Source organism: Podarcis pityusensis (assembly GCF_964106645.2).
Source record: "Podarcis pityusensis genome assembly, chromosome: 2".
Taxonomy (NCBI): Eukaryota; Metazoa; Chordata; class Lepidosauria; order Squamata; family Lacertidae; genus Podarcis; species Podarcis pityusensis.
Window position 1 is genome coordinate 11,403,454 of NC_138029.1, and position 14,029 is coordinate 11,417,482.

The 14,029-nt window shown below is 44.6% G+C and overlaps 1 protein-coding gene across 1 annotated transcript in view; it reads left to right on the top strand.

Moving 5' to 3' along the window:
* ACVRL1 (activin A receptor like type 1) overlaps positions 1-14,029 on the top strand; it is a 59,245-nt gene that overhangs the window by 6,212 nt on the left and 39,004 nt on the right. The window contains exon 2 of the mRNA XM_080994706.1: positions 12,954-13,037. Within this exon, the coding sequence (XP_080850832.1) occupies positions 12,959-13,037 (79 nt within the window). The 5' untranslated portion in view covers positions 12,954-12,958. The remainder of the gene's footprint in view (positions 1-12,953; positions 13,038-14,029) is intronic.

Sequence of the window (14,029 nt, forward strand, 5' to 3'; positions counted from 1 at the left end):
CCTGTGAGGTAAACTCTATTTTTTTCCCAAATTTTTTTATTGATTTTCACAAACACACCAACAAATAAACAAACAAACATAAATCATAACCTTAAGACTAATCATGTTAACATTGTTAAGTGACTTCCTCATATCTCCCTAGTTGAATTTCAATGTATATCATTTTAACGGTTTTCCAAATCAAAATTCTTGTAATCTTAACTTGATCACTTAACATCTTTCTTTCTTATCAATTCAGCATTAAACATATTAATTCATCACATTACATATATAAATCAAGCCTATTTGGTACTTGCAAGCTTTTTCCAATTAATTTAACTTAGCGTATTTAACTAAATAATCATTAAATTTCTTCCATTCTTCCTGGTACTCCTCCTCATTCTGGTCACGGACTCTTCCAGTCAGGTCGGCTAGCTCCAAAAAAACCATCATCTTCATCTGCCATACTTCCACAGTTGGTACTTCTTGCATTTTCCATTTCTTAGCTAGTAAAATTTGAGCAGCAGTTGTGACATACAAAAATAATTTAACATCTTTCTTGGGCAATTCTAAACCTGTTAACCTGTGAGGTAAACTCTAGGTGTCCTCTTAGGCCACCTACATTTTTAGGGCACTATGATACCACTTTATTTTATTTTTTTATAAGATATTTATTAAGATTTTCAATGTTTTACAAAACACACACACACACAAAAGAGAAAATACAAAGTAAAAATATTTAAAAACAATTCTTTCCTTCCATTACTTGACCTTCATTTGCCTATTTCCCGGACCTCCTCACACCTTCCTTTTTTGTATTCCAGTTCAGTTATTTTGTTCAGCAAATCCCTCCCCTCTTTTAGTATCCTAGTCATTAGTCATAAAAATATTGTAATTTTAGATTTTTACATATTACATAATAAACCCTTTTTTCATTTTCCTTTGTAGCCTTTCCGCTAAAGACCACTTAGTTTCTATCCAACATCATTCTAACATTCATTAATTTTACAATATTTCTGTAGATAATCTTTAAACTTTTTCCAATCTTCCTCCATCGACTCTTCTCCCTGGTCTCGGATTCTGTCAGTCATTTCCGCCAATTCCATATGGTCCATCACCTTCATCTGCCATTCACTATGATACCACTTTAAACAGTTGTGTCTTCTTCTCCCCCAAAGAACTCTGGGAGCTTTTATGGATGCTGAAAATGGTTAGGAGGTCCCTATTTCCCTCCCAGAGCTGTGGCTGGTGTAATAATAAATCCCTCTTCACAGGAAACTCCGAGAGTTGTAGCGCTGTTAGCGGAAGAGGGGCCTTCCAACAACTCTCAAGTACAGTGGTACCTCGCAAGACGAATGCCTCGCAAGACAAAAAACTCGCTAGACGAAAGGGTTTTTTGTTTTTTGAGCTGCTTCGCAAGACGATTTTCGCTATGGGCTTGCTTCGCAAGACGGAAACGTCTTGCAAGTTTGTTTCCTTTTTCTTAACACCGTTAATACAGTTGCGACTTGACTTCGAGGAGCAACTCATAGAACGCGGTGTGGTAGCCTTTTTTGAGGTTTTTAAAGACTTTGGTGATTTTTGAAGCTTTTCCAAAACTTTCCCGACACCGTGCTTCGCAAGACGAAAAAAATCGCAAGACGACAAAACTCGCAGAATGAATTAATTTCGTCTTGCGAGGCACCACTGTACAACTCCCAGAATTGGTTGGGGGAAGCCATGACTGTTTAACGTGGCATCGTAGCACCTTAAAAGCATGGTGCGGATGGGACTTTAGGTTGCGAATCTGTCACCCAGTTGTGTACACTTCACTCCATCACAGGCACTCGGTTTTTAAAAATAGCTGGTCATTGCAGGGAGGACTGCACCCGTGGGAAATTCTCCAGCCCCTAACCTTGAAACAAGGCCAAATATCATCCTTGAAGTCACACACCCTGGATTTATTTTTTTAATTTAAAAAAGGAACCAAGTCATGAGTACTATTTTGGCCCTCAAAAAGCAGAACCAACAAATGCGTTTGAGGTTTCCAGCCACAGAATCGTACTTGGCGTTTATAGAGGACTTTTCTTCTTATCATCTTCTCAGCAATCCTTACAAAGATCCTACAACGAGTATTATACTCGTGACATATTACAGATTGGGATGGGGGCAGAAGCAGCCAGCCCAGCAGCACGGGGGCAGGTCAGGGGCTGCATTGCTGACTTGGTTTGCCAACACCGCACACCACTTCCGTTAATAATAAAATAATAATAATAATTTATTATTTATACCCCAGCCACTCTGGGTGGCTTCCAACAGAATATTAAAATACAATAATCTATTAAACATTAAAAGCTTCCCTAAACAGGGCTGCCGTCAGATGTCTTCTAAAAGTCTGGTAGTTGTTTTTCTCTTTGACATCTGGTGGGAGGGCGTTCCACAGGGCGGGTGCCACTACCGAGAAGGCCCTCTGCCTGGTTCCCTGTAACTTGGCTTCTCTCAGCAAGGGAACCACCAGAAGGAAATATACTCGGAGTTGAGTGTGAATCTCATGCTCTTTATTCAGCTCATAGTAGCAATGAATGAAACTTTCCCCAAACGTCTAGCTATATACAGCATACACATTATTTACACAATGGGCCCCGTGTGATTGGCTAATTCCAGGCTGCTCCTATAGGCCAATCAGGTTGCGGATTCACTTCCTCCAGAAGCCTGATTGGCCTCTCCTGCATGCCAATCAGGTCACTGATTCACTTCCACCTGGAGCTGGATTGGGTGGCTCCTGTGGACCAATCAGACTGCTGCATTCTGGATCCTATTGTTCTAGGATTCAGCTCAGTACATAACATGTAGCGTTCATTCTGATTTGTTTGTGGGGAAGTTATATGATGTTGTGTCGAGCACGTGTCATCCCACACTTTTTAGTGCATTTTCCCATCACTTTCCTTATAGCAAAATCTGGGCGTGGGTTTGGATATGTGCGGGGGTGGGGACTGTTTGTTACACAAGAGTGCCAAGTCAACTTTCATTGTGCCGTCCGAATTATCCACTATGTGGCTGAATCCCAACAGCGACAAAGGTACAAAGAGGAGGTCCTGTGAGTGTGGAAATTGGGATCCGTTCCCGTAAGCAAGCTGGCAAGCAGGAAATGTGGCTTATGAGGAAACCTGCCAAATTCTGCCTGCGGTGGAGCAACTGCAATTGCTTCACCATGCGGCCGGCTCACAAGCCTCAAACCGCAATGACCGCTGCATTTTTTCTGGTGTATGGCTTCAGTGCACCCTGAAGGTGACCACATCAGCACATGCCAAATGTTAGCACCCGTTCCATTCAGCAGCAAAATCCTGCACTGGCAGCAAGTTCCGACTTGTATAATCAGTTCCACTTCCTGCTCAGCTTCATGTCATTTAAGGGGTTTTTAAATGTCAAAAACGATGACCGTATGATGAGCCCTGCTGAATTGGAACAAGGGTCATTCTATTTTATTTTATTTTTGGAACAAGGGTCATTCTAGTGCAGTATCCTGCGTCCCATGCAATGGCCAACCAAATATCTCTGGAAAGCTCACTGGCAGGGCATGAGGGCAATAATGGCCCTTTCCTGCTTTTGTTCCCAACAACTGGCCTTCAGAGGCACACTGAATTGGGGGGGTTTCATTTACCTGTCAGGGACGCGGGTGGCGCTGTGGTCTAAACCACAGAGCCTAGGGCTTGCCGATCGGAAGGTTGGCGGTTCGAATACCCGCGACGGAGTGAACTCCTATTGCTCGGTCCTAGCTCTGGCCCACCTAGCAGTTCAAAAGCACGTCAAGTGCAAGTAGATAAATAGGTACCACTCCAGCGGGGAGGTAAACAGTGTTTCCGTGCGCTGCTCTGGTTCTCCAGAAGCGGCTTAGTCATGCTGGCCACATGACCCGGAAGCTGTACGCCGGCTCCCTTGGCCAATAAAGCGAGATGAGCGCCGCAACCCCAGAGTCATCCGCGACTGGACCTAACGGTCAGGGGTACCTTTACCTTTTACCTTTATTTACCTGTCATGACCAAGAAGAACCATTGGTAGAGCTATACTCCATGCATTTGTCTGTTGTTGTTTAGTCATTTAGTCGTGTCCGACTCTTCGTGACCCCATGGACCAGAGCACGACAGGCACTCCTGTCTTCCACTGCCTCCCGCAGTTTGGTCAAACTCATGCTGGTAGCTTCAAGAACACTATCCAACCATCTTGTCCTCTGTCGTCCCCTTCTCCTTGTGCCCTCCATCTTTCCCAACATCAGGGTCTTTTCCAGGGAGTCTTCTATTCTCATGAGGTGGCCAAAGTATTGGAGCCTCAGCTTCAGGATCTGTCCTTCCAGTGAGCACTCAGGGCTGATTTCCTTAAGAATGGATAGGTTTGATCTTCCTGCAGTCCATGGGACTCTCAAGAGTCTCCTCCAGCACCATAATTCAAAAGCATCAATTCTTCGGCGATCAGCCTTCTTTATAGTCCAGCTCTCACTTCCATACATCACTACTGGGAAAACCATAGCTTTAACTATACGGATGTCTCTGCTTTTTAAGATGCTGTCTAGGTTTGTCATTGCTTTTCTCCCAAGAAGCAGGCGTCTTTTAATTTTGTGGCTGCTGTCACCAATCTGCAGTGATCTAGTGACCAAAAATACAGGTATTCGGTTCCCATTAGCATGCAATAGATGACTGGGATTATCAGATAGATAGATAGATAGATAGATAGATAGATAGACAGACCATTGAAGTGATGCTTTGGCAATCCATTCAAAAGCTGTTAAGTGCACACGCATACACTATTATTATATTTGCTGTCATAGCTATGGCATCCTTTATCCCCTCCTGCAAGAACCACCCATGCCCATCACGGAAATCCCACTTCCTGACTGCTGGAGAGTCTGCACGGTCCCCTTCCAGTGCGTTAGCCCTGAAGAGGCCCTGGACCTTGTTCTGGCAGCTTGTGGCCAACAGCATGCTTGTTAGTAGAACTTAGGATGATTAAGCAGATGTAATGAAAAAATAAATACATTACAGTAAGTTCTTTTAATTGGCAAATCCGAAGGTGCAGTAAACATTTGCCCTTGTGGCTATATAAATAGAAATATTTATTTAATGTCATAAAAAGGGAAGGGGAGAGAAAGAGAGAGATGCTGCAGTCCTGTTATCCACTTGTACCAGATTGCTATTGCTCACCCTTCTGCCTCAGGGTGAATTTGCAGAAGTCAATACCTGAGGTTGACAGGTTCTGAGCATCACTTGATTTTACGCTAGGCGGCTCCCTGGCTGCACACAGATTGGTCCGGGAAAATTAACTTGAGACTGGATGAAGAGCTGCCACCAATCATTTGTGGAGAGTAGGCTACAGGATGAGATATCTTTATTTTAACAATTATTCTTATTGATTTTTCAAGTTTCGATACATAATATGTAAATGAGAAGAAAACACATTCAATAACATGAACTACATAGTAAGATACTGTAAGAATAAGATGTGATTTCACCTGGTTTGGGACCAGAACTCATTCCTGTTTAGGGAAGCTTTTAATGTTTGATGCGTTACTGTACTTTAATATTTTGTTGGAAACCGCCCAGAGTGGCTGGGGAAGCCCAGCCAGATGGGCAGGGTATAAATAAATTATTATCATCATCATCATCATCATCATCATCATCATTGGCTGCATCCACATAAAACGCGGGCCATAAATCATGGTCGGGGAACTCATTCTACACACAACCTACACACTGGGACGTGCAAGTCAGGCAGTCCACATTTTACTCCTCCCTTTCTAGAGTGGGGAAACAAACTTAAGAGTGGCTGGCTGACTGCTACAAACCAGCACTCATTGGTTTTTATCTCCAGATGTACCACAAACGGAAGCCAAGGTTTGTTCTTGTTTTCCAGCTCACATGGCATGGTTGGAGGAATCAGATAGCAAGTGCTGGTTTGCACGTAATAGCAAGCCATCAGCTCCATTATATGTTTCCCCACTCCAGAAAGGGTGGAGCAAAGTGAGGACTGCTCAAAGCGCATACACAAGCACGGACAGGCTGACTTCCCTAATGTTGGTTTATTGGCAGAGTTACAGCCAAACTTGATGGTTGTCAGAATGTGCTGTGGCAATGTGTTTTGTGGGCCCATGTGCAGAGCTGGAGAAGCAATTCAATTGTGTTTGCCTTTCAGTGAGAAACTACCCAATCTGTGCTTCTCGGATCAATATGCAAACCGAAACACAGCTATCTTTCAAAATCTGCATGTCTCCATATTTCACAGTGAAGTTCTCTAGCCAACCAACGAATACAAAAATATATATATTAGGGGGAAATGTGTGTAAAATGAATATATGAGTGAAAATAACATACAAAAATGCCTTTTACGGGAAGTTGCTTTCAAAAATGTGTGTATTAGTCAAAACTGTGTACAAATATGTGGTTATTAAGAGAAATTCACATTGAAATACTAACAATTTTTCACGAGCAATTTTTATCTTTAAAAAAATCACAAATTGCTGCAGGAAAGTGAGAGAATTGAATTTATGATTGGAAAAATGCGAAACTTAAAGACTCCAAATGGACAGATTCTTCATCCCTAGCCATATGTTATTTGCCACAAAATTCGTGGCGGTCAGTTTCCTCTGTAGCTTCCTTTGGCTTGACAGAGGGCAAAACAGTATGCACACAACTTTTCACTTGTCTCCTCCTCTGTACATGGGCTGTAAAAGAGATGCGAGTGGCCCTGTGGTCTAAACTATGGAGCCTGTTGGGCTTGCTGATCGGAAGGTCAGTGGTTCGAATCGCTGCAACTGAGTGAGCTCCCATTGCTCTGTCGCAGCTCCTGCCAACGTAGCAGCTTGAAAGCAGGCCAGTGCAAGTAGATCAGGCATGTCCAAAGTTCATTTTGGGGGCCTAATCTGGTCTGCCAGTCGGTTTAATCCAGCCCCTGTGGCAGTTTATTTCCTGGGGTAAAAAACCTCCACAATTTCAACCCTAAAAAAAGGCTCAACAACTTTGGGGTAAAATCATAAAAAACTCAACAACTTCAATCCTAAAAAAAGGATTTGGTGGGCCCTTTGGTTGGCCCTTCACTTCATCAAATCTTGCCCTCTTTGAAAAAAGTTTGGACACCACTGAAGTAGATAAATAGGTACCGCTGCGTCGGGAAGGTAAACGGCATTCGTGTGCACTCTGGTTTCCGTTATGGCATCGCGTTGTGCCGGAAGCGGTTTAGTCATGCAGGCCACATGACCCGGAAAGCTGTCTGTGGACAAACACTGGCTCCCTCGGCCTGAAAGCAAGATGAACGCCACAACCCCATAGTCGCCTTTGACTGGACTTAACTGTCCAGGGGTCCTTTACCTTTTTAAACGGGCTGCGATGGAGCTGATTTATAGAAATGCTCGATATGACGATTCCCTGGTCTCATCCAAGAAGGATCTGGAGAGCAGTAGACACAAGAAGGCGCCTCTTTGGCGCATCCTCCAGAGACTTCGATGCAGACAGTGTCTATGAGAACTAGAGATCAGGCCAGTTGTGAAATGACGAGGTCACAAGGTTCCCCATCTCGGACAGAAAAATCTGGGATTCAGCAGCTGGAGCAAAGGCAATGCTGAAGTGTTGTAGCTGTCGGGCTGTCCAAGAGGATGAAAATGAGCAGAAATAGAGAACAGAGTGGGAGGAAAGATGATAGACAGAAAATGTTTGAGCATCCAGTCTGATTTGTCAGCGGGGCAGTTGTACGACAATGAGTATTTATCCTGATTTATGTTTACATACATTCCCATTAATCATTTGTTCCTCCCACACTTTCCAGGCCGCAAAAAGCCCAGTTCTCTTTTAAAGTGGATTTGTTGTGCTGGGGAAACAGAGCCCTTTAATCCATAATTGCCTGTGCAAAGCTCTGGTATGCACCTGAATCTTGCAAAAAGAGTCACAGTCTGGAGGTACACTTGAGGGATGAAGAAATGCATTCAAAGGTGTGGAATGAACTAATTGTTATGGAAGGCATATAACAGTCCTGTTGCAAGCAGATCAAATGAATGCTCATGGTTGTATAACCGGTGCTATTTTTTAAAGAAAAAGAGGTGCCAGAACTCACCATGAATGCCACCCTTGTCCTCTTATAACACACCCTCCAACATTTCTCTGATGAAAATATGGATGGCCTAAGGCAGGCATGAGGGATGTGGGTGGCGCTGTGGGTTGAACCACAGAGCCTAGGGCTTGCCGATCAGAAGGTCGGCTGTTCGAATCCCCGTGACGGGGTGAGCTCCCGTTGCTCGGTCCCTGCTCCTGCCAACCTAGCAGTTCGAAAGCACGTCAAAGTGCAAGTAGATAAATAGGTACCGCTCCGGCGGGAAGGTAAACGGCGTTTCCGTGCGCTGCTCTGGTTCGCCAGACGCGGCTTAGTCATGCTGGCCACATGACCTGGAAGCTGTACGCCAGCTCCCTCGGCCAATAAAGCGAGATGAGCGCCGCAACCCCAGAGTCGGTCACGACTGGACCTAATGGTCAGGGGTCCCTTTACTTTTACCTTTAAGGCAGGCATGAGCAAAGTCCGTTTCCGGGGTCTAATTTGGCCCACTGGTTGGTTTAATCCAGCCCCTGTGACAGTTTATTTCCTGGGGTAAAATCCTAAAAAAACCCTCTACAACTTTAACCCTAAAAGAAGGTCAGCAACTTCAATCCTAAAAGAAGCTCAACAACTTTATGGTTAAATCCCCCAAAACTCAACAACTTCAATCCTAAAAAGGTCAACAACTTTGGTCGGCCCTCACGCATGTTCACTTCATCAAATCTGGCCCTCTTTGAAAAAAGTTTGGACACCCCTGGCCTAAGGAAAAGCGGGACATTCTGGGATCAAATCAGAAACCAGGACTGCTTTTGTAAATCTGGGACTGTCCCTGGAAAATAGGGACACTTGGAAGGTCTGTTATAATGGCAATGGTGCCCACCTGAGAGGTGCCGGAACTGTGTTCCTGCAAGCTCCGGCTGAAAAAAGCCATGTGTATAACCTCCATGCAAACAAACCAGAACAAATGCTCAATCTAACCTCTGCATGCTTTGGGCAAGCAAATCAAGGTGCATGCTCAGTAAACAGGTTGTCTGGAGGAGCCCAAAGACGGAAATGAGAAGGGGGGGCGTTGTGCCAGAGAAGAGAGGGGAGGACCAGCTCTCGATACAGACTTCTGATTTGCAAGGAGCCAACATTCCCCCTGCACAGGATCTTGATCTTAGTCTTCCTTTCTGATATCACTATTTACAGGCCAATGTTCTCTGAGCTTTAGCCTCAACTTCCCCTCCACCGGCAAAAACAAAGCAAGCTGTTCTGGGGGAGTTTCTATTCTTCCAAGGCTGGAGCCCTGCAGCATATGCCTTTCTCTGATAGATCTTTGCAGACTGGTTGAACTCCCTTTGCTTGCATATCTCCCTTTCCACCCCCAAACATCAAGGACAGAATCTAAACAATCTTGATTCCTGTCCGGGCTGCAACGCCCTGGCTACACACTGGAATTCTTGAATAGCAGGAAGCTGAGTGGTGACTTGTTTATGCTAGGAATTTGTGGGCGACGCAGGACAAGAACGGTCTCAGACTCTCAGGACCCAAATTTTGCCTGTATTGACGAAGGGGAAGCTTGCAGGAATTGGAAGGGGCATGGGTGAGGTCAAGACTCCCATGGGTTTAGTTTGGCAAGAGTTTCTGTTTCACAAGGAAATGAACAAACAAGCAATCCAAAAAAACAAAACAGAAAAGCCCACCCAACCGCCTTCCCACTCCTGTCTCTTCAGTGGAGCAGCTGGAACATTTCTGGATTCCTGCAAAGAGTATTTTTATGTTAGTGATAAGCCTGCGACAAAACCCCTGAGTCCCTGAAATCAACAGCTGGCCTCAGCTCATGGAGATACAGAAGGGACAGCTTGGAGCACAGCCAGGCAGCGTAGCATGAAAAAGAATCCAATCGCACAACAGTGCAGGATGAACTCAGCATCCTTTGAGGCCAGATCTTTCCAAGAAGCAAAATTAGAAACTCTTCTCTCCTTTAAAAAGAACAAAAGTGAAAACCAGTACAGTGGTACCTGGAGTCAAACGGAATCCGTTCCGGAAGTCCGTTCAACTTCCAAAACCAAGGTGCAGCTTCCGATTGGCTGCAGGAAGCTCCTGCAGCCAATCAGAAGCCGTGGAAGCCCGGTCGGACGTTCGGGTTCCAAAGAACGTTCGCAAACCGGAACACCGGTTCGCAGCATTTGGGAGCCAAAACGTTTGACTTGCAAGGTGTTTGGGATCCAAGGTACGACTGTATACCCACAATTGCAGCTCAGAACACTCCCCATGTGATGGGCAGGTTTTCTAATTTAGCACACCATCATCTCCAGATAGGGTTTTATCATGAAGAGTCAGTGAATAGAAGACAGTGGCTGCTCAAAAGCCTGCCTTCTCTTTGCAGACCTACCTGCAGAATAGCTCCCTGCCCAACGCCTTTGTGCTAAACATGAACGACGAGAAGTGCTGTTCTCATTTGGACAAGACATCCTGTTCTCTGAAGGATGCCTTCTTGCTTCTAATAGTGACCTGATTCTTCTGGTTAACTGTGCTGGCATCCTCTAGTTCCCCACAGCACTGCAGTCTGCCTTCAGCCAGCCTGCCCAAGATGGAGCCCGGTCTTCCTTTTTCCTTCTTCCTAGAACACTCACTAAAAACTCTCTTGTCCTGTCACCTCATACCCTGCCAACCTTCCAAACTCCCAGTCTCTGTTCACACCTCAAGGCAAGGGGGAAGGAGAGTTCTCTTGCATTGCTAGTGGCTCTCAAAGGCCCTGTATTTTTTTCGTAATGGTCCTAGCTTGGCCAGGTCATTTTGCATAGGCTTGCTCAGGAATTCCTCTGCACCTTGTCTTTCTCCTTTCATATCCCAAATAATCAAAATCCTACCATTTATTAATTTCTAGGATTTAGGGGGTACCACCCCCAAATCTATAAGTATGCAGTCGTACCTTGGAAGTCAAACAGAATCCGTTCCAGAAGTCCATTTGACTTCCAAAACGTTTGGAAACCAAAGCGCAGCTTCTGATTGGCTGCAGGAAGCTCCTGCAGCCAACTGGAAGCTGAAGAAGCCCCATCAGACGTTTGGCTACCAAAAATAGTTCGCAAACTGGAACAGTCATAATAAAAAAATCCTTCCAGTAGCACCTTTAAGACCAACTAAGTTAGTTCTTGGTATGAGCTTTCGTGTGCAAGCACACTTCTTCAGATACACTGAAACAGAAGTTGCCAGATCCTTCTATATAGTGAGAAGGTGGGGAGGGGTATTACTCAGAAGGGTGGTGGGAATGGGAGATTGGCAGATAGCTGAGATGAGCCTGCTGACGACTCTTAACGACTGTAATAGGTCTTATAGGAAAAGGCAAGGGGTGAGAAGGTGAGAAATGGCTTAGTCATGTATAATGGGATAAGAATCCAATGTCTTTGTTCAAACCAGGTCTCTCCATGGTTTTAAGTTTGGTAATGAGTTGCAATTCAGCAGCTTCTCTTTCCAGTCTATTTCTGAAATTCCTTTGTAGTAAAACAGCTACTTTGAGATCTTGTATAGAATGTCCTGGGAGATTGAAGTGTTCTCCTACTGGTTTCTCTGTTTTGTGATTCTTGATGTCAGATTTATGTCCATTTATTCTTTGGCGTAAGGTTTGGCCTGTTTGTCCAATATAGAGAGCTGAAGGACACTGTTGGCATTTGATGCCATACACAATGTTAGATGATGAGCAATTGAATAGTCCCGAGATGGTATGTGTGATGTTGTTGGGGCCAGTAATGGTGTTGTCCGGGTGTATGTGGCAGCAAAGTTGGCATCTGGGTTTATTGCAGGCTCTGGTGCCAGTGTCCGTGTTAGGTCTGGTTGTAGTATTATTGTGGGTTAGGAGTTGTTTAAGATTGGGTGGCTGTCTGTAGGCAATGAAAGGTCTTCCTCCCAGAGCTTGAGAAAGAGAACTGTCATTGTCCAGGAGAGGTTGTAGATCTCTGATGATGCGTTGTACTGTTTTAACTTGGGAGCTGTATGTGATGACTAGAGGTGTTCTGTTATTTTCTTTTTTGGGTCTGTCTTGCAGCAAGTTCTCTCTGGGTATAAGTCTGGCTCTGTTGATCTGTTGTCTAACTTCATCTGCTGGGTATTTTAGTTCTGAAAAGGTTTGCTGTAGATCTCTTAGGTGAGAGTCTCTGTCTGTAGAATTGGAACAGATGCGGCTGTAGCGTAGTGCCTGGCTATATACAATGGACTGTTTGGTATGTTTGGGATGGTAGCTAGAGGCATGTAGATATGTTTGTCGGTCAGTTGGTTTACGGTATAAGGTGGTGTCTATGCGCCCATCCTGTATTTTTATAGTAGTGTCCAAAAAATGTATTTCTTGCATAGATTGATTCATTGTAAGGTTGATTGTGGGGTGAAAATCATTAAATTTCTGGTGAAAGGTGTCCAGGGTCTGTTGACCATGTGTCCAGATGTAACTGGAACAGTCATTTCCATGTTCGGGAGCCAAAACGTTCGCCTTGCAAGGTGTTTGGGATCCAAGGTACGACTGTATAACTCTATGGTCAGTGTTCCCCATCAGTTCAACAACACTCAACTTCGCACACCAGGTCCTGAGAGATTAAGACTGTGGTCACCTCCCCTTCGTTCAGTTCCATGCCCCAGATGTTCTAGGGCAGACATCTGAAGGCAGCCCTGTTTAGGGAAGCTTTTAATGTTTCATGTATTACTGTATTTTAATATTTGTTTGGAAGCTGCCCAGAGTGGCTGGGGAAGTCCAGCCAGATGGGCGGGGTATAAATATATTATTATTATTATTATTATTATTATTATTATTATTATTATTGAATACATTTAAAAATAGGTAAATGTATAAATCTCCATGTAGCATATCTTTGGTGAGACAAATGCTGTTATCCTATGTGTCTGAAATGTTCTTCCATGATCCCCTTCCTTAACTCATTCTGCCCTTTTTGTAGAGAAAATGCGGCAAAGAGCTATCGCTGGCCTTTTCGTGGCCATCATGAGCCTGCCAAGAAACATCGAGGCGGCCGGAGGAAAAGGTGAGTGGGAGACAACTGTGTCAGGCAGAGTGGGGAGAGGCACAGATTTTGGCATCAGGCCCCCTTGCAAAAACAGCTGTTTGCCAAAGAGGCAGCTGTTTCTTAGAGACACTTAGCTTCAGGACTAGGCCCCACTAGCTACTCAGTGGGGAGTACAGCTACTCCCCAAGTCAGCATATTTCATATTCAACATCCTGTCCTTATTTTCATCAGAGAAATGATATAATAATAATAATAATAATAATAATAATAATAATAATAATTTATTATTTGTACCCCACCCATCTGATGATGGAGAGTATGTAGTAGAGCCAGCCCTGTGCTCAGGTGGTCTTGCAGTCTCACCCGGGGGGAAACCGATCACACCTAGACTTTCTGAGTTTTAGCAAGGGTGCTCTATCAAGTGCTTGGTCCTACTGTATGTGTTAAGTTGTGGGTGAACATATCAGACGACACAGCGATTCTTCAACAGCTCTTGTTTATTCACAGGCCAGAATAGAACTGAACTGAAGGGTTCAGTCAGCCTGCTTATATAGAGCTCCACTACAACATAACTGTAACAATTTTCTAAAACTATCCAATCACTGAACGTCACTTTCGATCCCTTATTTGCATAACTATCTACAGTATCCCCCTGCTGGCCCAGGCTGAGAACTTCAGTACATAACAGTATGTATCACTTCGATTGTTCCTGCCTCCGGGACCTTTTAAACAGAATACTGAGCATATCGTGGTTGTAGTGTTCTTTGGTTGGGCTAGGAGTATGGACAGGGGCGTAGGAAGGGAGGTGCGGTGGAGGCGATCTGCCCCAGGTGCCATCCCGGGGGGGGGGGCAAAATCCCCTCTGAGCAAATCGCATTGCCACGCCACAATTGGATCTCCCCCGGAGGATAGCACCACTGTGTCTGTCCAACAGGGCCCAGGCAGGAAAACAGGCTAGTTCAGGCACAGGGTAACAGGCAGGTTCCAGCAAGCAGCAATGTTGAACGTGG